At 39.3% G+C, this 27,758-nt stretch overlaps 2 protein-coding genes across 4 annotated transcripts; both read right to left on the bottom strand.

Annotated features, from left to right (window-relative positions):
• gpr176 (G protein-coupled receptor 176) lies at positions 1-21,096 on the bottom strand. 3 transcript variants are annotated; one of them, XR_006106628.1, is made up of 5 exons: positions 21,008-21,096; positions 16,789-17,713; positions 7,895-8,147; positions 2,512-3,794; positions 1-681 (listed from the first exon to the last, which is right to left on the bottom strand). XR_006106628.1 is itself a non-coding variant. In XM_042503270.1 (4 exons), exons 2-4 carry the CDS (start codon positions 17,015-17,017, stop codon positions 2,567-2,569), a joined length of 1,710 nt encoding a protein of 569 aa, XP_042359204.1. In that variant the 5' UTR covers positions 17,018-17,713; positions 21,008-21,096; the 3' UTR covers positions 1,886-2,566. The 3 variants fall into 3 exon arrangements, 1 of the variants encoding a protein (XP_042359204.1); XR_006106627.1 differs by lacking the exon at positions 1-681 and adding an exon at positions 1,886-2,425; XM_042503270.1 differs by lacking the exon at positions 1-681 and having other exon boundaries at positions 1,886-3,794.
• acot20 (acyl-CoA thioesterase 20) lies at positions 18,968-27,128 on the bottom strand. The gene is made up of 5 exons (XM_042503271.1): positions 27,049-27,128; positions 24,619-25,185; positions 24,322-24,524; positions 22,468-23,046; positions 18,968-21,506 (listed from the first exon to the last, which is right to left on the bottom strand). Exons 2-4 carry the CDS (start codon positions 25,073-25,075, stop codon positions 22,471-22,473), a joined length of 1,236 nt encoding a protein of 411 aa, XP_042359205.1. The 5' UTR covers positions 25,076-25,185; positions 27,049-27,128; the 3' UTR covers positions 18,968-21,506; positions 22,468-22,470.
• Between the last annotated feature and the right edge of the window lie 630 nt (positions 27,129-27,758).

Here is a 27,758-nt window from a genome sequence, read left to right as displayed (position 1 = left end):
GGATCCAATTATACCACAGCAGAGCAGGAGAGTAGTAGACCTTTTTTTAATCTTTTGGCAGGTTGAAAGGAGCAAAGGTGAGTATAATCCGGTTCAATCAGTTCTGGGGTGGAGCAGAGATCGTACAATGACTGGGGTGAGCTCACGTTTACAGGTGACAGTTTAGAGTACGAGTGGGGAAATTGTGAATGTGGAGCGGACTGGCAGGTGAATGTATCAGGTAAGTTGCAGAAACAATTACAGCACGGAGACTCCAGAGAGGTGCAGGCAGGGCTTGTGGTCGAGGACGAAGCACAGCTGGTGTCGGGCAGGCAGGCAGCAGAGCAGACAAATCCAGTAGGAGCAGGAAGCGGGATCAAAGAGGACAGGCGGGGAATCGATGTACCATCGGAACAATAAACATCAGCGGCACTCACACTGAGGAGATTATTCACTTGGCGGGAGGCTCTGAAGACGTGCAAGAATAATGGCGATCTCTCGCGACAGAGCCGAAGCAGAACACCGCACAGCCACAGGCAGACAAGAACCAGGAAGTGCACAGACAAAACTTGTTGTTGGAGACCAAAGGCTGTTAGGTTTACCGGGGCAGAGATGAGGAGAGGCGGTCAGAGGCGAGCCAAGTTGAAACCAGGAAAACAGTCTGAGAGTGAGAGCTAGAAGGTCAGGCATGGAAACGACAATCTGGAAAAGAGTGCATGGAGAGAGGCTGCTGCTTAAATACTGGCTTGATCGGAGACGAAGAGCAGCTGGGAGCACCAGGTGGAGGTGATGAGGCTGATGAGGGGCTGTGGCCAGGTGGAGAGAGAGGTGGGGGCGGAGTAAGTGGAAAAAATCTAACAGCAGAGCAAACTGTGACACTAACTTCCTCCTGTAGTTCATAGTAAAAAGCTGATTGATAAAATCCGTTTTAGGGCCTTAAACACATATATATGTAAAGTCTTTTGTGCAAACCAATGATTTTTAAACTCACTCCACTTTATGCGTGTTTATTATTTTACTGTACTGTTTCTCTGCTGTCAGGGTCATATTGGTTCTGGGAGTAAGTGATTGTCTGGATAAGCCTTGAATCAAATAAGGTGGAAAATGTGAGCCACGGCCGGAGTATTCTTTAACACCAGAGAAATCAATGATGTTCCTGTTTTCTTCAGTGTGACGCCTTGAATTACCATCAGTGCTGTATTTCTATCATAGCAGCTATTGTATCAATAACTGTCATTACCACGACAGACGTATGAGAATAAACATATTACTCATCTCTTTCCTGCTTTTGTGTAGCAGTAAAGGATACTGTTTCCAGCCAGGCGTGGCTGCACAATTTTCGCCTGATAACAGCATAGATTCAGGTTCTCTGTGGACATAGCAGGGGATTGTGGGTAGCCCCCGAAGGGAGTTACGGCTTGACAAATATTTGAAGTGCAGCTCGGCTCTGTTTACCTCAGCCAAAGCTTCAGGTTGAGGCTGGTACTACTGAATTATGCATCACAGAGAAGACAGTAACAGAGTCAGAGAAATTTAAAATTGAAAACCATTTTACAGAGTTTCTGATTATATATATTTATAAAAATGTGTACCTATGCTCTTTTGTGCTTTATTTCACAGTCTTGTGATTGAGAAATTGATTTTCAAGAAACCTCGGAGAAATCAATAAAATTGATCCAAGGGGGCTGCCCGACTTGGATTTTCATTTCTTTCTTTTTTTGTGTGTGTAAAAACACACTGGTAATATTCATTTTTCTCTGTCCATTTTAATGCACTTTGTGTTGCAGAAAAACAGTCTTAAACACGCAGCTAAACCGAAAATTTCACAATTTTTTATAACATGTATTTGCATACATTACATCTGCATTTTTCATCTTTATCAAATCCACTTGCATTTAAAGTACAAATGACAACAACATCTAACATTTTAGAAGAAATATTCCAAAAGTGGAATCAGCAAAGTTAATCCAGAAACGCAAAGTCAAACATGGTTACAAAAAACAGTCCCACAAAGGGTTACGTGAAAGGACCGACACTGACGTGTTCATTTACAGAGTGCAATCACAGCATAACCATTTTACAAAATGTTAGAGGTTCAATATCCTCTCTTGATTATTTGCTATGGAAGTATATAACTGGGTATCAGTGCATCTCTCAGGAGAATTGGATTTGTACAGTGTGTTCATTTATTAACTACCGATGCCAGCTCTAATCAAAACGGGGAGATTCAAAAAGCCTTCTCAATAATCATGTAGCCTTTGTTGGAGTCCTTAATCAAGGAATTGGCACTGTCCGAGTCGTGAAGTTGACAGAGCAGACACATTTCTCACAATATTATAAATATTTAATATCAAATTGATTCTCTTCCAATAAGAAAAAACTGCAGCGTCTCAGGCGTCTGGTACTTGCAGTAAAATGGAAAACCTGGACCTCTACAATGAGAAATCTGGGGTGAAAAAAAGGTTTTAATAAAGCAAGAGAAATCTCACCAAGGAGCTCCACACGTCAATATCCTGCCAACGCCTGGCTTACCTGCTCTGTAATGAGTCGTGTCCAGTGTTGCAGATCAGAGGCCAGCAGGAATAGTTCAGGGGTCCACAGTGGGGATGGTGCTGACCTTGTTGTTCCTGCTGATTCTCCGCTCAGGCCGCGGCCGAGGCAGTTTGGTCTGGATCAGCTCCTCGGGTGTGTTGCCCAGCGGTGGCAGCAGCCTCTTCTTGCTGTTCCTGGTCTCTGGTAACCACTGAGGCGGCAGCTCAAAGGGTCCGAAGCCGAACTGCGTGGAGTCCTCGGCTTCTGTGGGTGTAGCCGGCGCCACCTGAGACGAAGAGGCGTAAGCACACGTGTGGACCGGAGAGCCCCGGGGTGCTATGATTGACGGAGGGCAATCCTTGGTGATGATGAGCCCTCCTGTCCCCTGCACAGGGTCCTTTTTGGTGATCACCTCCCCTCTGAGGCTCCCCTGTCTCGACCCACCTTTGTGGTCCTCTTTCGAGCAGCCTCCTGATGCTTGAGAAGGGACCTCATTCTCTACGTCCTCCTCTTCCCCTTCCTCCTCAGATGGCCTGAAGATCTGCTGCTGGCCGATGTTAAACATCTCCAGGAGCTGGCTCCCTGAGCGGCCGGCTGTCTCCAGTCCCACCGGCTCCCCGATCACACCCTCTGCTCCTAAAGAGGCCAGACCCCCGGTGCTGACCACGTTACGGCGGCTGTAACGTCTGTGAATCCTGGCCAGCAGGTCCAGCCAGCTGTGACGAGCGGAGCGGTTAACAGTCAGAAACAAAAGCGGGTTGGTGAGCAGAGAGACTTTGGGTAGCCAGAGGGCCGTCAGATACAGTGAGATGGGTAGCTCTTTAGTATCTGCCAAAATGGTGCGATAAACCACCAATGCCACATAGGGGGCGCTGCAGGCTGAGAAAGCCAGCACCACAGCCAGCAGAGTGGCGTGCAGCTCGGCCTCTCTCTGGGACACATACGGGATGGAGATGCTGTTCTGGGGAGTCCGCAGCGCCGCGATGATCACCTTCTTCTTCTGGCTGGCACTGAGTGCTCTGCGGATCAGCAGCATGAAGAGGAAAACCAGCGCCAGAGGAAGGATCAAGGTGGTGACGTTGTAGATCAAAACGTACACCATGTGGCCCAGGGAGCGGGCGTGGTCATCGGAACAGGACGAGGTGACGTACACATCCGTCACGTTGGTCACAGCGAAGACGGGAAGGCTTGCTACAGTTGCATGGACCCAGATGTAGATGACCAGATCGCGGGATCTTGCATCTGAGATCTTCCTCTCTAACGGGTACAGCACAGAGTAATATCTATACACACAGAGACAAAATATTTTAGCATTATTTTAGCCTTTTTCACTCAAGACATTGAGCCTGTTTACATCTGGTATTAGCATACATCTACAGGGATCCGATTGGACATGGGCACTGCTAAATACGTGTGTAAACAAACACCACGACACACTGTGATCTGATCGCTCAAACCACTTGCCCAGGTGGTCTGGGACATATTTGACCACATATCTTTTGTACTCTAAATGCTAATGTGTCATCTGCAGGGCGTGGTGGTTGTTTTAGTGACACGGTGCTAGCTTACCCATTTCATGGTAAGTTGGACTAAGTATTGCAGGACATCCATCTTTTTGCCTGATGAAAGGTGACGTGTTGAATTCTGCTGACAGTGATATCTCTAGTTGTACCGACTAAACATCTAACATAGCTAGCGAGAAAGCTAGCATTGGCACTAGGTCAGAAGAGGCAAACCAAGCAAATGTTTAGTTCGCCCCAAAAAACTGCGAAAAAGCGGACCCCCAACGGCCAGTCATATCCCCTTTCTCTTCTCCTCTCTCTTTCTCTTTCCTTTTTGTCATAATTGAAATTTAACTGTTATTTACGACCTCTATTGCACGTCTGTCTGTCCTGGAAGAAGGATCCCTCATCATCCTCTGCCGCTCTTCCTGAGGTTTCTTCCATTTCTTTCCCCTGTTACAGGGGTTCTTTTTGGGGAGGCGATGTGAGGGTCTAAGGGCAAAGGGATGTCGTATGCTGTAAAGCCCTCTGAGGCAAACTATGTTTTGTGATAATGGGCTTTATAAATAAAATGGACCTGACTTGACTTGACACTTTGCAGTAACAACTATAAACCCCCTAAAACATTACCAAGGGCACTATTAGGTGCACCTCCGCTGCCCCCAAAAAAACCTCTAAGCGAAAAGAGAGAGAGAGTATGTGTGTGCCGATGATGTGACAGTTCTTGAGCAGAGAGTATGAGGTTCAGTTTAACAGTGTGTGTACACATTAGGCTATTTGTCAATGAATAAATGCTACAACTCCTAAAGACCCAGGATAAGCTCCAGTGTCTTGGGCAAAGGGGCCTAGATGGGCTTCTTTGCCTTGGACCCCCCAGAGTCTAACATCGCCACTGCATGCTAGGGAGCAGCTATTGAGTGTGAGGACGTAAAATGCAATTTGTTGCAATGCAAGTGATCAGCTGGAGATGCATGATGGACACAGGAGTGAACAGCAATGTGTTTCAGCTGTCCCCTTGTTCGGATCACCAAAAACATATGACAGAAGATTTGGGTCATATCAAAGAAAAAAAAAAAAAAAAAGGTGGCTTATGAGAAGAAAGTCATAATATTACTTAAATAAAGTTGTAATTTCAAGAAAAAAGTTGTAATATTATGAGAAAAAATGTGTAAATTTACGAGAATGAAGTCATTATATTATGAGGTTAAACAAAAAAAAAATGTGATACCATGAGATTAAAAGTTGGGTAATGTGGTAGAAAAGTCGTAGTGGAAGGTTGGAATTCTGGCCCGGCTAAATGTTATTAATTAATGTCATTTAAAACACCTGTGCCTTTCTCTTTAGGATAAGTCAAAATGTCTGCTGTTAAAAATGCCTATTTTGAATCCAGACATGCTGACACGGCTTATGAAACTCTTTTATTAGATGATTCACAGGAAAATTAAAAGGGAATGCACCTAAAATAGCCACATCCATAACAGAAGCTGAAATGTCCTGCTCTGAAAATACATGTCTACTATTTTTAGTGGCTGTGTAGTTAATCATGTAAGTAAGTGAAACTATAAACCTCTTAGCACAAGGAGAGCTCTGAGTAGATTATTTGGAAATAATGTTATATAAGATGAAATACTGACCAAAAGGAAAGAGGTTCAGTTGTTATTTAGTCTAATATGTAGACGCTGAATTTAACCTATTAATACATATATGATCTCACTTTAAAAAAAAAAAAAAATAAATAAATATATATATATATATATATATATATATATATATATATATATATATATATATATATATATATATATATATACTATATATATATATATATATATATATATATATATATATAAATATTAAATATAGAATTTTTAAACAGGAAACAGGAAAAAAATGGAGAGATATCACTTGAAAAAATAAAAAAAACAATAGAGGCAAATCAGCCATATTCATCAAAAAAATAATAGCTCATTTAAAGTTCTAACAATTTAACAATCCATCTAATTAATAAAAAAAAGGAACAAAAGTATTTTTGTAATCTAAGTTGGACTTCAGAAATAAGACCTCACCCTGTGAACCAGTTTAAAATAAAGGGAAAATAAAAAATTGGCATATTTAACATAATTTTATTTAAATGGGATGAAAGGATTTTCTCTCTATTTGTCTGCGAAATGTTAACAGAAGTTTAAGGTGTTTTTTTAATGCACATCCGCAAACACATCACCAGATCTCCTCATATCTGCCTTCCAGATAATAGTATGTAGATGTATGTCTCTCACGCTGCTGTTGTCCTTTAAAGAAAAACAAAACGAATTGCCTGAAGGACTCACTTATTTCCATGGATTGTCTCTTCATCAATACATGCCAGTGTATGAGTGTGTGAGTGTACATGAGCTGATAACTGCTGCAGTTCTCAGCCCGTCTGTATGTACGCAGCCTCAATTGCCCTCCTCGAGAATAAATAATTCATCTTTTGATAACATTCTGACTGTATTAGTGGCTATGGAGGCAAAATAATCTTTGTAGCAGTAAAACCACTGCTGAGGCGAGGCGGCAACAATATAAAATCTGACTGCAATCTCCATAAAAAATAAATGAAACCCACACTTAAATGTGTAATACTGGTGATGAAGTCCTGCATGCTTGTTTTTAAATTATGGAGTTATGAGGCTTCACAGTGTTGTAGCCTGTGCTGTAATCCAATATAAATTGTATGCACGTACATAATTTCCAGTCTGATACAGTTTGAGGAAACTGCAGGATTTTAATAGAAGCTGATGTTATGAATTAAATATGCAGAATGAGGGGGCTTCTGCGCTTTTAACTCGCAAACAGCAGGGAATTCATGAACGCTAATGTGAGTATTTTTAAGCTAATGGTTAGAGCTAACTGTAGCCCCTTTTATACTGCTTGTTCACATTTTTTTAGAACTTTCTTTAGGGCAGTTTCTTGCTTTTTTGTTTGTTTATATTTTTAAAATCTTTCTTTCTTGTATTTATATATTTATTTGCATATTTTCAAGTAATGTTCTTGTAACTTCCTGTACTAATTTCTTGATAATTTTCGGGCATTTTTTTGTGAAGCTGCTTGTCACCCTCTTTCCATGTTTTTTAAAGAATTCAAGCCACTACGCCCAGGTTTCAATGCATTAAATGGATACATTTTGTGGTTTTTCAAAAATACTTGAAACGAATGTTAAACAGAGTTTAGTACGCGGCTAAAATGTCTTTTAATCACTGTGTTTCTAAACTGCAAAGTACTGTCTATGAAAAGTTAAACTTGACTGAAAATGCTATGAATAAAATTAAAGATGTCAGGCTAAGGTAATAATAATCAGTATTAACCTACTTTGTAAAAAAACACTATTTGTGTGTGTGTGTGTGTTTGTGTGCATGTGTGTGTGACATCGTATGTAGGCAGCAGCAGCAATCTCAGGCTGCTTTTGGCTGCTGCTTTTAGCGCTGCGGGGGGGCCTGGGACACGGCCGCTCAGCGTGACGTACACATGCTCCATTGATTGCTGCCTCCCCCAACCCCTCCCGTCCACGCCACAGGGCTTACATGGAGAATGAAAAAGACTTTCTCCCTAAAACAAAAGTCTTCGAGAGTTTGGCCCCATTTTGATGTTAACGTGCAGTGGGAATGATTGTACTTCTGAATCAGGAGGAGACTAACACTGCCAAGCAATGTATTGATAAAATGATCAGAGAATCAATCTAAAACATCCACTTCTCTCAAGTGGTAATTTCAAGTGGGTCGTACCCACTAACCTTTTTTCAAACACATATTTCATAGTCAGTCAGCCACAATTATCTGTGACTAAAACGTCTATCATCTCCGTCTACTTTAACTAAATTGGTGGTATTTTATGTATTCTGCACTGACCTGTCGAGTGCGATGGCGCTGAAACTGAGCACGGTGACAGAGCAGAAGAGCTTATGGAGGAACTTGATGGCCTTGCAGAGCAGCAGAGTGTGAAGCCACCAGCAGCAGCGAGGGCTGGCTCCCAGCGCCACGTCGAAGGGAACGCACACCAGGCTGGCACAGATACCCGAGCACGCCAGGTTCTTGATGAATCGGTTGGTCACGGTTTTAAAGACGTTCGTGCAGCAGGTGCACCACAACACTGTGGCATTTCCTGTGGAGAGAAGGGAAGAGGTACAGAGATTGCATCTTTGTGTTTTTAGTTCAGTCTTACCTACTTTTCAACCACTGAAAGGCTTACAAAAAACATCCTAGATACCCTGTTATTAGACAGAGTTTTAGTAGTATTGTGTGAGGACACGTAACCAAGGATATTTCCTTGGCAGAAAATAAGGGGATAAGGGGACGCTGGCTTAGGTGTTAATAGATACCTTTAAATATAAGCATTTGTTGTTGATTTTTCTCACTGGAAAAAAAAACAAAAACAGGATCACATAACACTAGAATTGGCATCCCTGCACTGGCTTCCTGTAAATTTTAGGATTGATTTTAAGATTTAATTGCTGATTTTTAAAGTTTTAAATGGTCTGGTATCTAGAAGAATAACTATCTTTATACTTCAGTTAGAGCACCAAGGTTTACCAACCAGATGCTCCCTGATGTTCCCAGAAGTAGGCACAAAACCATCAAAGACCGAACCTTGCGAGGCTGCCCCTAAACCCTGGAACAGTTTACCCTATACAAATAAAAACCCCTCTGACAACAGAAACCTTTAAGTCGCTACTGAAGATTCACATCTTTTTCCTCTGATGATTGATTTAAATCGATTTCATTTTTTGTTGCTCTATTATGTTTATTCTCTTCTATGTTCCTTTTGTCATTTGTTACTGTATTTATCTGATTTGTAATAACTGTGATTGTTTTAAATGTGCTGTATGAATAAAGTTTGACTTGACTTTATTTTTTATTAACATTTCACTTGTAATCAACTGTGTAAAAGGACCAGTATATGTATTGGTGCTATTACTTTTGCCAGCTCTATCACTGCTATCACCCGTTTATCTGTATATAAGTAAAGAAAGAAACCCTTGAACGTTGAAGGAAACCTCTCTAAACATTGGTGTGAATGCAACTTTTATCTACTGAAATATTTATGAGGTTAAGTCACTGGATCTTTCTTAACACTCTTGTCATACTTGTTTCAGTTTAGGTTTCTCTGAACACTAAATTTTCCTCCCACAGTACAGAAAAAAAAAACGTTAGGTCGCCTGGAGACTCTAAATTGTCCATTGGTATGAAAGAAGGGTGACAAACTGTCTAATCTATGTGAGTTAGCACAGATGGATGGATAATTTATCCACCATATCTTCCTCACGTCCACCCAGCACAGAGACTGTGATTGAATAAATTCAGGAGTAAAAGGATTACACAGACTGGGAAGTAAAGCTTTAACCATATAATATACATGATATACCCATTAGAGTCAGACATAGGTGTTGATATGAAGGGGGACGTCCCTCTCAATATTTTGAACAAATGAATTTGGTCTTTTTAATTCTCAGGATATTCTGGTGGAGAATCCCAAAACCTCCCATTTTATATACCTTGAAAAGGCACCAGTTCATGAGTAAATCTAATGAGAGTTCAAGGTGTAAAATGAAGAATCACGAACCAAGGACAAGGGTTTCATTTCAAAATTGGAGAAATCAAACCAATTTGCTCAAGGTCCAAAAGGTTTAAATACTTGTGAAAGGCATCTGAACACAGCACAAAGAGAAGTTATGCTGATCCAGGTTTCAAAGGGTTAAACACACTGGTCAGACTGATCTGTGCTTAATTTATGTACTTTACTGCTTTGCTAGCGTCTTTGATTAAGCAAATCTACCGGCACGGTAGCTCAGCAATGTATTACCGTGGCAACAAGACAGATTCTAGACACCTAAAATCATCAATATTAATGGAATTGTACAATATATTCAAAGATTTTCTTTGTCTTACACACTAACCAGCAACTCCTGTGTTAAATTACTGTCTCTGTGTTGGAGCCTGCTGGTGTTGAAATTACGGCTTCAGGTTATTGAAAATAAACCCTGTAATTCAGTCTATGGCTCCACTAGTGCTCTTTTAATGGGAAAGCCTTTCACTCTGATCCACAACGTTTTCCCTAAATATGTTTTCAAAAGATAAATTAGGATTATTCGGAGGTTTTAACTGTAGTTTTGTGAAGACCGATTAGTAATAATCCAAAGACATGTTTGATTATATATTTCATTTTGGCATACAAGGAATTTTTTTCCTTAACAGCAGATAAAAATGTCAGAGGTCTTTGCAGAGCAGAGAAATCAATTATCCCTAAACCGACTGAGACGGCATACGATCAGGTGAAGAAACTGTGGCATTTCCATCTCAAGATCCCTTCAGAATTTGGAGCGATGAGACAGCAATGAATGTTAATTAGGTTTAAAAAGGTGAACTGAGACACTCCCTGCAGCGCGCTGACTGATGTCAGGTCACACAGGGATATGCGTGATACCAGCCTCTCCAAATGTAATTACCCGCCGAGTGTTAGCTGCGCTCTCGTTTTCAGAGACAGAGCAAGATGTTCTCTGGTGAAGAAAACTGTGCTATTTCATCCTGAGGTTATTTGTTTGTGATGTCTGTGAGAGTTCAGGACACAGCCAGAGTGAGAGAAACAAGCACGCATCAATTGTAAATTGAAAATCTGGTTACTGCGGCTCACAAAGATATATATATAAAAGCTCTAAAAGCAGGGTTAGATATAAAGATCAATTATGGTGGATTAGGTTGTTGAAATCTGGTCTGAGAGGTTTTAGATGGAGCTGGAAGAAGCTGTTCTTAGGAGAACATGGTGTGCTTTGCTGAGAGTATATAACTGTGCAGGATTTCTGAGCAGCACACTCGAGTATTTTGGGGAAACCCTAATGAAGCTGTAATTAATGCTCAGCCTCTGCATTCTGTGAGGCTGACTCAAATGGGATAATGAAATTAGCACAAACACTTGTTTAAAATGCATCATTACATAAAAGAGGAGCAAATATTGATTCAGATTCCTACATGTACAGATTCTACTCATTTGATATTTGTAACTTCTGTTTATTGCTCAGCCTGTTGCTCCCGTGACCTGGCGCCGGATAAGCAGAAGAAAATGGATGGATGTTTATTGTGGCTAGTGATTAAGCCAAAAATAAGCTATGATAAACTTTTCAAAAGGAGAGAAATAAGGACAATGCAATACCAACACGTTCTCATGGCAAGTCGTCTCGTGACATATCTCAGCTTCGTCAGTGGACTTTCACGTCTACGCATTACGCTCTAGGTGACCTGCGTCAGTTGCTGATGTTTGAGGTTGCTGTAACCATCACTGGGAGGTCAACAATTCACAGGGTAATATATTAAAAAATCATCACGGTTTGGCTCTACAGTTATACAAGAAGCAAACATCAGGCTCCAAGGTTAAAGTCCGGGGTTAGTTTGATCCATCCACCACCCGCCCTACACAGACTGTCCAGCTCCTTATTTCATGACGTTACCAGCAGCGTCTCAACTTGATGCCTTCCAGCAGCGTGTCATACAGGCGCAACAGGCTCCGTCAGGCGGCATTATCAACTGACGTTGCCGATCTGCAAATCATGCTACTGCATCGGGTGCTGTGCGGCTGACTGATGGTGTATCATAACACCGCCAAAAATTCTGTCTGGCCATGTTACAAACTGACCCTGCAATATATCATACTGCTGGGAAAGGTGGCTTTTGGCCTCGGTATCTTACGCCAAAATTACCGCCAAAGTAATTTTTGGCATGTTCACCTTTACTTGACTGCGTAGAGGCAGAATGTAAATGGCGCAAAGAGAGAGGGGTATAAGATGCAATATAGGTCCCAAGGTTGGAACAGTTGTTTAGCATATGGTGTAACCACTAAGCCACCAAGTTACATAAACCCCTGATCATTATCAAGTTTTATAGATCACAGGAAGTGATATTAGTGCGAGGCTCTTGAGAGGAGCTGAGTCTAACTTTAGTATGGCTGCAGTGGTGTGATGTCACACCCTCCCAGTGGTTGCAATATACAGTAAGTGATATACTATATGTGGAAACACAGTTCAAACGCAAAATTGAATTTGTAATTTATAGAAAGACATGTTTTGTCAAACACATTTTAAATTATTTCCCAAATAAATTAACAAACACGACTAAAGAGAGATTTCAGCCATTTCCTTCAGATACTAATCAATAAATCACTTTTTATTAGACATTTCACTATTTACGATTGAAGCAAGGTGTCCATTATGCCATTTTTGTTCCTAAAAATGCTACATTGTGGTAAAAGTGACAAGTCTACTCAAATATTACAAAAGTAGGACTTAAAGCACTTTTTAAATTTAGAGTTACAAAGCCCTTCACTTAACAGTAAATAAACTAAAAAATGCCCTTGTAATTGCCTTCATGCTGATAACAACAGGGCCTTTCCTCTTTTTCACTCAGACCTTGCATCGTCTATTAAAACCTCTTCGCCCTTTTTCTACCAGAAATACTCACCCGCCACTTGAAGAACACCCTGGCAACCGTACTCACGGCAGCCAATAGGGAGAAAGAGCAAACACTAAACATGATTGCTTTTTCCACTTAACAAATGGCAGTCTGACTACAGGTAGCAGCATGAAACACCCTCAAATACAAAATGCTTTTCATCTCTGCACTGGTGTTAATAATCTGCTTTTCCCTGTGAAACAAGCCTCTCAGGTGTCTAAACATAGTAGCATTAACTGTTAAAATTCAAAGTGTGAAACGACATTAACAGTTTAACACCAGCTTAGTTGCATCCCTGTGGTGTCGAATTACTTAAGGTTCAATGAGAGACTTATTTATGAATGATATATAATGGAAATAGTGGAAATACAGAACCTGATATCCACATACTGTAATTCCTCAACAGCAACGTAACATTAACTTCCGTTGATTCCTGAAATGAGGGGAAATTAATTGATTTTTGTAATATTTTTTAAATGGCCAATGTTTTAATCTTCGGACTTGGGGAGACGTATTAAGTATTTTCAGGTCAAAAGGCTCGAGTCCAAGTAAAATTGTGAGTCAGTGGTGTTGAAGTCCAAGTCTGGTCTTTTTTGATTTTGTTCAGTTGAGTTTATAGGCATCAAATTTGTGACTAGAGTCTGAAACAAGTCCAAGTCATGTGACTCGAATCCACACCTCTGCTGCATATTTCACCCTTAAGCACCCTGTCAGCACCTCTAAAGCTCACTAATTAACGCGTTGCAACTTGTTGCTTTAATCAGCACAAAAACAGAAAGGTAAACATGACGACTGGTGCTTTAAGGGGGGACTTACTAAGTGGTATAACTATAGTGGGGTAAAAAGGGAAAAATGTATAATATTGATAAGAAGAGGTTAACACCAATAAAACTGCACATACTATCAACAGTGCCAATCTTCCACATCAGTGCTCCAACTGAATGAGCCACAGTGAGTCTGTAGTGTACCGACATTCACAAAGCATTTCTTTTTTTACGCCTTTTTCATGCCTGTGTGTCATGGATCAAATACGAAACATGAAACGATTTGTGTCCATGTGTCACACATGACTTGTGAGAAAATTGCTGGTATTTTTTTAGTCACCTGTACTGATTTTCTTTTGGAGATGGAAAGAAATTAAATGACAACAAAAGTGCCTGCTTGTGGGTCCCTGATAATAAGTGCTGTCTGATGATGCATCCTGGCTTTCATCATAGTACAAAAACCTGACTGATGTTATAAAAAGTGGCTTGACAGTCAAGAACACACATTTAAAAAAAAACACATTGAAACTTCAAAGACACCCCCCTAGGCCATCATCAGTTTTATTATTCATTGTTGTACTCTTTGGGTAATTTGTGTATTCATATTCAAGTCGGGAGTTGCCTGCTGAGGACATTGCTTGAATATTTTTCATTTTTTGCTGTAAAGGGGAAATAAAACAACTCTTAAATCAGCTTTCAACAGGTGTTTGAATGGTGACTGTTCTTAAAATTGATTCAGATAAATGATGCATTTCATCTTTAATTATTATTGTCATTATCTGCATTTTTCATGTATTTGTAGATCTAATCAGTCTGTTGCACTGTCTGATAGTGTCCCTCTATTCTATCACTGGGGGGCGCCAAAGTTTGACATTTTTAAATTCTATTCACATAATGGCTTTCAAATTTGCTACGAAACACTGAATTATACACGCTTTATTTATATCCCATTTCACTTGTTATGCTCCAGTGGTGCATTGAAGCAGCCTCTTTTAATGATAATGTGCTAGACTTATAGTTAATTTTGGGGGGCATATAAATAAATTATATGTTATCAAGTTGGATAAACAGAGAAATAGTTTAAGCCATGCTGCCAAAAGGTAATTTTGTGCAGCTGTTCATGTTATGCTTCCCGTACCCTGCCACACTGCACTGCACTGCACTGCACTGCACTGCACTGCACTGCACGAGGTGGTAGTTAGTCAGAGCAAGATTTGGTCATTTTTTGCCAGATCTTGGTGTTATTTTCACCATATTTCATCATAGTGAACACTTCTTGCAGCCTGTCAATGACTCCGTACTTTTGCAAAGAGCACTATCAATCATGGCTGAGTGTGTTTTGTGCAGTGGGGAGATGGCACGCTAGAGCCACATTTGTGACAATAACACATTTATATGCAACACTCATTTTAAGGCAGGAGGATTCTGTTTTTTTGGCTGACGATAAGACGGAGGGCATTTTAAACTGTGTCAGACTGATGTGCTGGAGCGGTCCATCAAGTCACGCAACCCCTTTCTCACTTCCATCATCAGTGGCAGCAGCTTGTGCTTCTCCTGGCACAAGCACGGATATTTGTCACAGAGCCAGCACAGATTCAGCTTAAAGGAAGCTCAAAATGTGTATGGTAAGTTATTGCCACTAATATTTGCCAATTTCATAGTGAGATAGGTGGCTAACACCTGTCAAGTTTACCACCAGTGCCAGTAATTCCCCTGGCTGCCAACAAAACATTCAGTGTGATGAAAAAAAGCACCACCTTTTAAAATCTGCTCAAATCTGTGTTTGCTTTTTGTATGTTTTATATTAACGTAGTGCTGTTTAACATCCAATATTAAAGTAAGCAGCAAACTAACATATGAGCACAAAACAGACACATAATCAGACAAGATACAGTCCTGGGACAACATACAATATTCCACTCCATAGTGCATTCTCCCCATGTACAGCTACAGTGTTATAGAAACAAAGCAGCAGATAGTAAATTATTTAAAAAGAATAGTATATCTTAACTTCCCTTTCACTTCAAAGCAGCAGATGGAAGTGGAGTTCATTATAATGAGAATGTGGCAGAAGCGAACAGCAAGTCTGACCAGGCACAGCCTAAAAAGCATCATCAAACACAGTGTTGCCACCTGTCGAGGGTAAAGTCGGGTGAAAATGAGCACACCATGCCCTGCATCATCAGGAAAAATACTTGCATCTAGTTGTGCATTAAGTCTGAAAATTTGGGGGAAGACCGACACTGATGTGTGACGGATTTGGAGAGAGGGCATTCAAGTTAAAGCGGCTGTTGGGTGAGCACTGTTGGCATGTTTAACAGTGGCACAGTAACATTACAGGTTCAGCATGTAGGAATTAGTGGCACTTATAGTGGTGAGGTTGCGAAAGTGAAACTTGTCCCGTGTGCCAAGCATGTGGGACAACTACGCTGGCTGACATGGAATTGTGAATGAGTCAGTGTTTGATTTGTCCCTTCTGGGCTACCATACCACAACATGGTGGATTTCATGCAGAGGACCCACTGTGTACGTACATATAAATTGTTCATTCTAAGGCAACAAAAACAAAACCATTCTTATTTTCAGATGATTATAAGTGAATAAAACATAATTATGAATATTATACACCATTTCTGCCAATAGATGCTCCCAAATCTGACACACTGGACCTTTAACATTGTAACATTCTTCAGGTAAACTATAAGTAAGATCTGGCTGAAAGCGATTAATTGTTTGCAGAATGTATGGATCAAAGGTTTGAATGGGAAATACCGGCAAACCTAACCCTTTTAAACTGATTTATTTTAGGGATGCACAATATTGGATTTTTTGTGACATCCAATATGCAATATGATATATATTTCAAATAATTTGGCCGATAACCGACACCGATATTGATATATGTAATATTCATTCATTGTGAGAAATTGGAAAAATACTTCAACTTAGGGTTGATATTGTATGCATCATCACTTTATCAATTAAATAAACAGATCTGTTTTTGATATTGGCAGAAATAAGCATGTTGGCCAGTATATATGATATTTAATCTTAAAGTCAATATCTGCCGATACTAATGTCACGCCAATATTATTGTGCATCCCTAATTTATTTTTAGTGTTTTTTGGTCACTGTGTGTAAGACCTGCATGCACTGTGTTATAAAAATTACAAAGATTACTAAAAATGTATATAATTCAATTCTATCTCCATTATGACAGCTACCATCTTTTCGTAATTTGGCTCAGAGGACACTGAACACCTCCTTCAAAGTCATAATCTTTAGGCATTAGGCAACTCTTGGAAGACTTGTTTGATATTTTTAATTTCCTCTGATATTTTAATTATTCTTGAATAAAGGGTGTCCCCAAAAGGTTCCCATGACCGAAATTTAGCAATCAAACTGTTGAGGCTCATCAGAAACATGAATATATAGTGAATATTTTAGTTATTTTGCACAACATTTGGACGGTTTTCGGGTCTGCGGGTGTTTTTTGGTGGCCTTACTGTCAAACATGCACAATATGTATCTGAGGGGACTTACCGAGTAGCGAACCTATGAGGATGAAGACCTGGATGGTGGTGGTGAAGTCCCGGTAGGCTTGCTCTCGGATGAGGCGCTGCTGCTCCTCCAGCCCGGTCCCCTCGGTAGCTGGGCTGCTGTCCCAGCGTGTCGGCGGGCTCGAGGCGTTCAGGAGATCCAGCCAGAGGTGAGCTGCTGTGAAATTGGCTGCACCGTCTCCGACCGTCGCAGCCCGGCTCCCACTATCCATGTCGGTTCACCCCGCGATCCTCACGCTTTTTTAAGTAGGCTGGCGGGATGTCAGCTGCCAGCATTGGAGAGGCTTTTCTGTAGGGATGATGGTGATGGTTTGCAAAGAAAAGGAGGGGGAAAAATCTACAAAGCACAGCTTACATGCAGAGATGTCAGTAAAGATGTGGCACAGGTAGCGCGCAGCTGCCAGCAATGAGATGTTTTGTCAGGAAATATGTCTGATAAATCGGGAAAAAACATGGTGTAATGATCATACATCAAAACGCAGGGAAATAACATGACCCATAATTTTCCAATGCGGATGCATGGCAGAAATCAGTCCGTGCGCAGTGGCTGGATGCTCCTGCCTGACACCCTGTGCACCCAAAACCACACCGGGTTGCGAAGTGTCCGCTCCGGGAAAGATGCTTGCAGCACCGGGAACACACGAGCATCACCTCTCGCCGTCCGGAAAATAAATACTGTGTGTGTGTCAGGCTGATACTCTGGCTGCCAATCGCACTGTCAGAGGCTGTTAATTGGTAGACTGAGTGGTGTGGAGAGCCTGCAACTGAATATCTCACAGCGTGAGGTGCAAGACTGGAGAGGAAGAGCCCCTCCTCTTCTTCTAGCACCGACAAACTCCACTGAATCTTATGAATGATAAGCAGGGCAGGAAGGAGCGTGTGGCCGAGTTACACACTGGTCAGCGATGCTGTGGGTACATAAAGATAGATACACTTACTATCATCCAAACATTACATGCGATATGATACGACATTATCACGATACTTAAGTCAAGAGACAATCATATTGTAATTTAACACCTTGAAACCTGGATCAACATGGATTCTTGTGCTGGGTTGAGATGCCTTTCCCAACCCTTGAAACCTAAGTAAATTGGTTTGATTTCTTTCGAAAACACCTGGGAAATAAGTAAGGTGTCCAGCAAACGGCAAGAAATTAGTAAAAAGGTGACAAGGAAATAACCAGATAATTTGTTTTAAAGAAGAGGAAATTAAAAAAAAATATATAGGGAAAAAATGTCCAGAAAACTATATGTATAGTTTTTATCACCATCCATTTAAAATTATGTTGCAGAAAAAAATGTATACATATTCTATATTTTTGGGATTTTTTTAAAAAAAACTTATTTCAAGGTAACTCCCTTGTCACTTTTTTTTTTTTTTTTTTTTTTTTTTTTTACTAATTTCCTTCTAATTTTTGGGCCATGTCTTGTTAAGTTGCTCATTGCTTTCTAACCATGATTTTGAAAAAAATTCAAACCAATTTGCTCAGGTTTTTAAGGGTTAAACATACACACGATAACATATACATTGCAATTTATTACCTTTATTCAGCTGCAAATGATGTCCCTAAAGGAAAACTTTGTCAACATCTGCCTTATCTATTACGATAACGTTTTAAGAAAGTTCATCTTACGGCAAATCATTTTTATTGCAGCAAATTAAATCTAATAGCCTGAAAATAAGCAATTGATTTTATTATGTTAGCAGGCTACCAAAAAGTTACATTTATATTCGTAAGTTTAATTCATAATGGTGGCGTTGCTAGGCCTGGATGCATAGCTCCGGATTTAAGTATATATAGACTAAACAATAATAATAATAATAATAATACAGAAACGTCCCTGATTTGTATAGTTAAAAAATCTATACTTGTCGTCTGTGCATTGATACATTATTGCCACGTAAAAATATCACAACACTATGCTGTATTGATTTCTCCTCCATCCCTACCAGACTTATACCAGTTATACTAAAAAAATTATAATGTATCCAGACGTCCAGTTAAACAAATCACATAGGTATACTTTTTTTATATAATAATAAGGGATACTATTGATCTGTTTGTCAACCCTGAAAGGTCTTCAGATGTACAAAGGTAACATGACATGACAACGAGTTTAAACTCAACAACAACCGTGCTGTTGTGTCGCTCTGTTCTCTCACAGCCGCTTGTGACATTCCTCTTTGGTTTGATGAAAATACCAAAACAGGAGAGGGCATACCTCAGTACAACAAAACAGTATTCTATTTATGTCTTAATTACTAGAAGTGAATCCATTTGTAGGTTCCTTTGTGTAGGAGACTGTTGGTTATAAGAGAAGAGGGGCTGCTGCAAAACGGGGGAAGCACTTAAGATCATTTTTTAAGCACTGGGGAGAAGCTTATGTTTTTTGATTTGGCTTAGGGGGAGGGACGTTAAACCTTTAATGGTTGTATTTTGTATTTACTTCAAATATCTTCAGAACCCCAAAGCATGCAAGTAGGCTTCAAAAATGCACCGTTTATGGGCAGAAACGGGTAAATATGGTTATATATGTAAAGAGAGGGTCATGCATTTTCCCTCAGTTACTCAGGGAGGCTAAAGGAAAAACATCTGTAGCTCCTTGATATAAATAAAAAGAAAGAAAAACAAAGTCACTCCCCAACCACCTCTCTACTCTGATAATAAAGTACAGTCCCTAACAGAGCAACGGACCCCTGAGGAGCTGCTTATATAAAAACCACTGTGGAGAAACAGCTCAAAATCAATGTTTACGCATTACTTATTAATACATTTCAATATAAACCTTTCTGGAGCAGCACGTGAATTCCCTCTGAAAACAAAATGAAGCAGAAAATAAATAAAAAATAAAGCATGCATATTTCTGAAATAAGCAAAACACAGACGTCTGATATTGCATGATCCAAAAAGATGTCATGTATTTCCGCGTCAGCTCCTGTAAACACTGTTCATATAGGTGGAGAGATAAATCAGTGTCTTTGTCTCTGACTTCACAATCAGACGCACTTCTTTGATATGAGCTACGTTGTTAATAAAATACCTGAGAGAAAAGTTTACATCATCAAAGTAAATCCACTTCCCTTTGAAACAGACAACAGCCCTTCATGTAGAAATTCCAAGCTTGTGAACTCTAACATGGGTATAAAAACCACAACAGTGGGATTAATGTTGATTTAATGCCATTGTTTCACAATCTGTCATCACGATCTGTTTCACATTATATCGTGCGGAGCCAAACATAGCTCACATTATGTGTGAGAGGCATCAGAGATAAATGTAGGAAGGCCGAGCTGCCACTAGATGCCAACATTTACACAAATGATGATTTACATTCATGGAGTTAATTCTGGAATAATGAACTTCACTGCTGCACTTAATTGTATCATAATGGCACTGATTAGTGTGAGAGGGGGTATTATTACAGTTTGAAACGTGAGATGATGCAATTGCTGATCGGCTCAGTGTAAGACTGAAAACAACATAAAACAACATTTTAACTTTTTGCTTAAAATCATCTAAACTGTTTCTTTTTTTCTAGTTTTCCAACAGCAGCAATATGTTGTAAAATAACAAAATCATATTTTCTACAGTATTTTCTGCAGTTCAAATCAAGTTTCACTCTCATACCAAGAGCTGGGCAAATCTACTCATATTATTAAGATTTTTTCCAAAGTCTATATATATATACGATACTGCAAAATTATGTAGAATCACATGTAAAAACATGTGTTCAATGCAGAACAGTAACACAATAAATCACTACTCAAAGTCAATAAAATATTAAATTATCAATCCTTTTTGAACCACACAATAAGTAATCACAGTTTCTGAAAATACTGCATTAAATACACAGGCAACAAGTACTGAACGCTGTGCTCACAGCAGATATGTTGTCATGCCATTATTAGGAAAAGCACAGCTGTAATTAATAACAGTAATGATGGTTATATCATTGGCTCCCAGCCTGGGGATTGCTATAAGCCTCATTGTAAAGCCCTCTTAATTTTAAGGGGTGTAAGATTTTTTTAAACTATACAGTAAGCCAATATCTCAGTAAGCCAATATCAAGTTTTTTTCAAGATTTAAACTTAAAAAAGAACAAAAACTTGGAGGATAAAGGCACAGTGAAGGACTGAACAAAAGCTTTGTTCACTGAGCCTTTAGTCTCCACTGCAGTTCGGGGCGACCTCTTGCTCACCTGGTAGAGTGTGCACCCAATGTAGGCTAAGTCCTTTGCATCTGCTTGACCCTGTGCTGCATGTCACCCCCCTTCTCTCTCACCTTTCCTATCCATCTTCAGCTGTCCTATCAATAAAAGCAAAACAAACACAAAAAAAAACAGAGAAAAAGTTCACAGTTAAAACAATCACCAAGCAGAAAAAGTCCACTTAGATTGTCACAAAAAGGAGTGCCTGTTAAGTAGAAGTATTCTTGTTATGAATATATAATGAAACATCCACGGAATATGTTACTTAATCAAATGTAGTCAAATTTCTCAATGATAGATAACGAGTCTTATAATTAATTAGAATAAATATAGATAATTGAATATGTTACTTGCTTTGGCAACAATGTGACAAACATTCATGCCAGTTAGGCTGATTTGAATTTGAGTCCCTTAAGGAAACAGGTTGGGAACCATGTTTACCTTTAGATGCATCAGGTCCAGGTTGCTGGTATTGTGCATGCTGCCTTGCCTTAGTGGGAGATGAACAGAGGCGTCGTTAACATCAGTATTAGCTCCATCTGTGACTTTCCCAATCAAAATATCTGCTGTGAAAAATCATTCTGTTTTAATACATAACCCTTTGAAACCTGATAAGACTGGTTGTGTTTCTTTGAAAAACAGGGGAAAAGGCAACGACCAACTGGGCTAGAAATGTCCCATTGATTTAAAAAATTGAGAAAGAAACAGACTTTATATATGTATATATATATATATATACATACATATATATATATATATATATATATATATATATATATATATATATATATATATATATATATATATATATATATATATATATATATATATATATATATATATATATATATATATATATAACTATACTTTTGTGTTATGTTACAGAATTATTATGTTATTTAAAAAATGAATATACTTTTTTTAAGTCATTATTTTTATTTTTATTTTATTTTTCTTATTTTTTTAGGTAGTTTTCTTGTAACTTTAACCTTCGTGTTGTCTTTTGCCATCAAAATATGTTTTTTTATACTTATGTAAACAAGGTCTGGCCCTAAATTCCAAAATAAAGGGAAAAATGTGTGGTAATTGGTTGGACTGAAGTAAGATTAAAGGTGTAACACAGAATTGATTGACAATTTATACAATATGCTTTAAATAACAGTCAAAACAGGGCGGGGCCAGAATCACCCCCGAGGACAAAAGGTGTATGGCAATCAGGAGGACATTAAGAGGGAAAACCCCAACTAATTTCTTGATATTTTGGGCCATTAACTTATTCATTGCCTTCTCCATGTTTTTGAAAGAAATCAAACCAACTTCAAACCAGCATGCTTATGTTGTTTATGGTGTAGAGAAGTCATTCACCCAAAACCTGAACATAGGAATACCCATACAGCATAATTCAATACCCCTCTCATTCATTAGAAACTAGAGGCAGGGTTAACAAGTACTCTTCAGTGCAAGTGGCTCTTGAAGAACTCCTGGACTCTTTCCCACAGGTCCAGCTGAGCCTCAGCGTGGGCTTTTGGCTCCCCACCAAACACCACTTCCCTCCCGACTGCTGCATGAAACGCAGATGGACAATAAGGCATGTGAGGGACTTCCAAAAAGTGTCCAGCTTTGGGGTATGTCACCACCTCAAAAGACTTCTTGCCATGTTTTCTCAGCGTTGCAGTAGCCTGCTCAGCATATAATGGGCTGTTCCAGTTGTAGTCGTCTTCAGAAACGGCAAACAGGAACTGGCAGCTGGCACGTTCAATTGGAATCAATGACGCTCTGTTCTTTTCCAAGGAGGGGTCAGATAAGCAATTGCGTATATTTAAAAGCCCATAACGTGTGATTCTAAGTTTCCATATGACAGGGGGAAGTGGAGGTAGAACCATGTCTTTGTAGTGCAAAGGAATCACAGTATTTGCATTGCAGGTGTTAATACAGACGGCTGCTGAGATCCCAGAGAGGAAAGATGACATGGACAAAGCCAAACCGCCACTGTGAGATATCGATATGATGCCAACTCCAGGACCTTTGACCTGCACAGAGAGGAGCTGTGTTCATAATCATGTTTTGAATATTGTAACCCTGCTAATATGTCCTATTTCCTAAAATAAATAACAACCATGCATCAGTTATAATAATACATCAGATTTATACAGCCCTTCTCAGAGTCCTCACAGAGGCTTTTCATAGATATGGATATAAAAAATATGCATATGAATAGAAACACAACGATTCTCAGTTTCAGGTGACTATACACTAACATAGTTATTCAATTATTAAATACCATCTCTGCTAACAGATGCTCCTAAATCCTACACACTAGCACAAACTAGGGTTGCAACTACAAATTATTGGACTAAACTATACTTTCCCAATTATTAATTTGTTGTTTCGTCAAAAAATTAATTGCTTTGCCTGGTTAAAACTTGAAGATATTCAGTTTGTTACCACACATGATGAGCCAATTCTCATAAGACGAAGCTGAAACTAGACAATCTGTTCTGATCAATTTCCTGTTCACTGATAAATTAAATATTAATTTTGGCTGCAGACTTATCTTGAATATGCATTATTTGATAATAATCAGATTTGTGCTAATAGAAAGTAGCCAGTAGATGGCAACAATGACACAGTGATATGGGCCTATATACTGTACAAACTCCATCATTAATTCACTGGATACATTTTTACACACAGTAGGTATAATATAATTTACATCATACAGGGAATATAAAATGCTAAATGTTACTATTTTTACAATTTTAAGGGAGCAGTGTGTAGAATAAAGAAGCATCTAGCAGGGAAGATTGCATATTGCAAACTGAAACTTCTCTCGTGCCAAGTGTGGACTCCCCTTTAGGCTGTTTCTATGTTCATTGTTCAAGTGGTTTTTGCCGTGAGCCAAACCATCCATAAACGTCTCTTCCTCTTCAAAACACACCGGCCAAGTTATTAAAAAATGGCAAAAACAGTTAGTAAAGCAGTTTCATGTGAAAAAAAGTGTTTTTCTGACGTTGTTCTGCTTATTGGAGAAAAGCTGCTACCTACAGTGGCTGACATGAAATTACAAACGGCCCTATCTAGGGCCAGTGTCTGGTTTGTCCATTCTGAGCTACTGTAGAAACACAGCAGTGCAACATGGTGTACTCGTAAAACGAGGACCCGCTCCATGAAGATAAAATGCTAAAGTAACATTAGTCTCTTATTTTAAGGTGATTATTCAATAAAAAACTGGCCTACTTATATTCCATTTCTGCCAGTATATCCCCTAAATCCTACATGCTGGACCTTTAATCTTCAACACTAACCTCAGGCCGTCTCCTCAGATATGTAACTGCCTCTTCAAAGTACTCCAAATCCAACTTTTTAGGGTTTTTTGGTAAATCCTCATAGCCGAAATAAGCCAGTGCCAGACAAACAAAACCTTTGTTTGCCAAGAGGCTGGCTCTGGCCTCTGTGAGACGTCCACCAAATGTGTACAAATCCACAATTCCTGGGAATGGACCCTCTCCTGGAGGAAACAAAGAACAACGAGAGAGGGAAAGTTGAACAGATCACTGCTTTCTCTCCTTTTTCTTGGCTGTCATCAACAAAACGCAGCTAACCTGGTGGTATGAAGAGGACTCCTCGTATTCTTCCCTCTTGCACAGGTATTCTCTTCATCCCTTCTGTCATGTACCCTCTCTCGTTGGTTTCAGATGCTAACTCCTCACCAGTCTCTCTACACATGGCTTTTATCTCCACCGCCGTCGGGCTGAGCACATTCTTTTTCAAGAATTTACTGTGTGGCTTCTCCGGTGCCAGGGCCCAAAACAAGCCCATGGGCTCCACGCCGGTGTAACTTCCTCCCAGAGAGGGCGTGCGGCAGACGTCCACCTGGCCAGTTTCATCTGCTTTGTACAGAGCAGAAGCCTTGAAAATCACCCCTCTGTCATCAACTAGTTTGGAGCTGAGTTGAACTTGTTTGTGAGGAGCGAGTCCCTCGACTTTGACCTGCACCAGTTTATCATAGAGACAGCGTACACTGGGAAGGATCTTCAGGCGGATTTGTGAGGAAGCCATTTCGACTCTTCAAGATGGAAATAGTGACTCACTGTGATGGCTTCAGTGTCCTTTCCCTTCACTCAGGCCTTTATGTGAGTCTCCTGGGGACAGCTATGCTGTCACTGCATCTGTTAATGCAATCAAGAATTAAATGAATGTCTTTGGCACACAAAAAAAAAATCTCTGCTATGTGCTTCATCTTTATGTCATCTTATTAAATACAAACCTTCACAAAACAGTATCCAAACAGTGTTACTGAGAAACTTTGTTGCATGGATATTCACAAATCTTCCATAATCATCTTTTGATTAGAATATTTTAACATTTAGTTGATGTTGGGTTATACATTTATACCACTTTTTTTCTCACTTTATAATGGGACCCAAGCACCTAAGATCATGAATGTTCCTGAATTTGGGCCTGAGCAATTTATTGAGGTGATATTTATATCTTGATACGAGAATAGATATTGTCTTTGATTTTGGATATCATATTATGGTAATTAATTTATCATTTATCAAAAATGTTGTTATGTTATGTGAAAGTGCCAACAGTCAACACCCAGGGTTCCTACATCTCGTAGTAAGTTTGATTTTGGAATTTTGAAATTTTTTAATGCCACTCAAAATTAAATTTCTGACAAATAACTTTACAATAACTAAAACTGAAGAAAAAATAAAACAAAACCCCACATCAATTACTCAGTGTTGGGGACAATTTTGTCCATAACAAACCAAAACATTATGTTTTCAGTTAAGTTAAAAAGTTAAATGATCTACTTCAAATGCTGAAATTTCCTAAAAACTTTCTAGAGTGGAACAAACGGAAAACAGTGCATGACAATCAATATGTTCTTTCTTGTTCACTGGTCATTTTATTATATATGGTGTATGTATGTATGTATATATATATATATATATATGTATATGTGTGTGTTTGTGTGTGTGTGTCTGTCTGTGTCTCTTGTTCTTCAATTCTGATGTGCATGGTGTTATGCAAAAGGCAGTCAGTTATCAAGTTTTGTTTGTTTGTTTGTTTGTTGTTGTTTTTTTTTTACAAAGATTTAAGATATTGGAAACACTGACTCATTTTAACACCGACCATACAATATCTTTGCAGTATTTTTAAGGTATTTGGTGAAAAATAGTGTAGTTTACCACTGTAATATCTACAAAGAAATATGAATTAAAATATATTGTCATTAGATTCAATCACCAACCTTATCTTACATTTTTGCCTGTTTACATTTGCACTGTTAGGAGTGGACACAGGGCATTTAACTGCAAGATGGAGGGATTAATCCAAATGTGTGGTTTTGTAATGGACTTTTCTATGAATTGATATTCAATATGTTTACATTGCCATTTCCGAACTTAACCAGAAGCCACGACTTAATATATAACATAATATATTCTGCATAGAATAAATGAATACACTGACAAGACCGCGCATAGACATATTAGGGCAGGTAATCACTTACAAGACAAGAAGGTAACTGCATGAAGACGGGCATAACCTTTCACCAAAATACTTGCAACTCAAGGACGGTCACATGAGCAGCACGTAGGTGTCTTTAAAAAACACAACATTTATTCAGTTATGGCCTGTCATTGACGACGTAATGAAGCGGTTACTACTGCTAACTGAAAAACACAGTAAGTCTTCAACTGATGGAGTTCATTCAGGGTCACAGTAATGTCTAACTCGGTGAAAGGTTGACACTACGCAGCTCACTATTGTCCACTGTGTAAAAAAGACCCAGCGACGAGTTACAAAGTACAGAACCTAATTTTAAATTATAGATGAATTTCTCCTGTAAATACAGCCGAATTAGCCAAATAAGTTAGCTAGCGTGCAAAGCTTGAGCTTTGAAGTTTTTTTTTGCTCTATTTTACCGCTTTTGTTTTCAACATTAGTTGCCCCTAGACTCTTGGTTCAATGCCTATCAAAGTGTTATCTGAGAACAGCCAAGAAATGACTGAAAAACATACCTGTATATCAGTTGTATTGGTATATACTCGGAGATAAGTGAAACATTCATGTAAGCATGAAGCACCGGGTGGAAGTCAACTGGACGAAACTACTTTGCCAACAGAGGGGGAGTCCGTTTTTTTTTTAATTTAGTTGCATCTGGTATTTGTACAGCGAGTTCACGACTTTGTCTCTTCACCGTATGCCAAAATCTCAATTAAAATATGCGCGTTAAAATAAAAATCTGAGGAGAAATATGTGTTCATATGAAAAGGAGAGGATGGGTTCCTCCTTCCCCTCCCCCGTGTGGAATGTAACCTTCCATATATTTGGCAGGTGATAAAATGGTTGATGCTGACAGCCAGCGACGAAGTTGACGGCAGCTTCTTTGACGTATGAGATAAAACGAGATGGGACTTCTAATTTAATAATTATTAATAATTAGCCGATAAATATGACCGACTCATGAACCTTTACATGCATGTAGGGAAGTGAAGCAGACACTAGATGTCAGGATTGGCACAGAAAATCGAGACTTGGGGACGCTTGAAACGTTAAGAAGACCTACCTGAACATAAATAAGGGACTGTTCGTTATTTATGAGACGGGAGGGAGGTTAAAAAAGGTAAGACATTTTAAATATTTTTTAAGCTCTGGGGAGGGACTTATGTTTATTGTTGACTTATGTTTATTGGTGTAGGAGAGGGGCATACAATTTAAAATGGCTGTA

Source organism: Plectropomus leopardus, chromosome 16 (assembly GCF_008729295.1).
Source record: "Plectropomus leopardus isolate mb chromosome 16, YSFRI_Pleo_2.0, whole genome shotgun sequence".
NCBI classification, from domain to species: domain Eukaryota; kingdom Metazoa; phylum Chordata; class Actinopteri; order Perciformes; family Serranidae; genus Plectropomus; species Plectropomus leopardus.
Note: the sequence above shows the minus strand (reverse complement) of the source record. Positions and strands in the feature narration are given on the sequence as shown.

Coding starts and splice junctions, on each gene's coding strand:
- gpr176 (XM_042503270.1), bottom strand. CDS start 17,017: ATGGATAGTGGGAGCCGGGCTGCGACGGTCGGAGACGGTGCAGCCAAT. Junction 8,148..16,788: donor CCTCATAGGTTCGCTACTCG/GTAAGTCCCCTC, acceptor TTCTCTCCACAG/GAAATGCCACAGTGTTGTGG. Junction 3,795..7,894: donor AGCGCCATCGCACTCGACAG/GTCAGTGCAGAA, acceptor CTGTGTGTATAG/ATATTACTCTGTGCTGTACC.
- acot20 (XM_042503271.1), bottom strand. CDS start 25,075: ATGGCTTCCTCACAAATCCGCCTGAAGATCCTTCCCAGTGTACGCTGT. Junction 24,525..24,618: donor AGTCCTCTTCATACCACCAG/GTTAGCTGCGTT, acceptor TGTTTCCTCCAG/GAGAGGGTCCATTCCCAGGA. Junction 23,047..24,321: donor ATCTGAGGAGACGGCCTGAG/GTTAGTGTTGAA, acceptor CTCTCTGTGCAG/GTCAAAGGTCCTGGAGTTGG.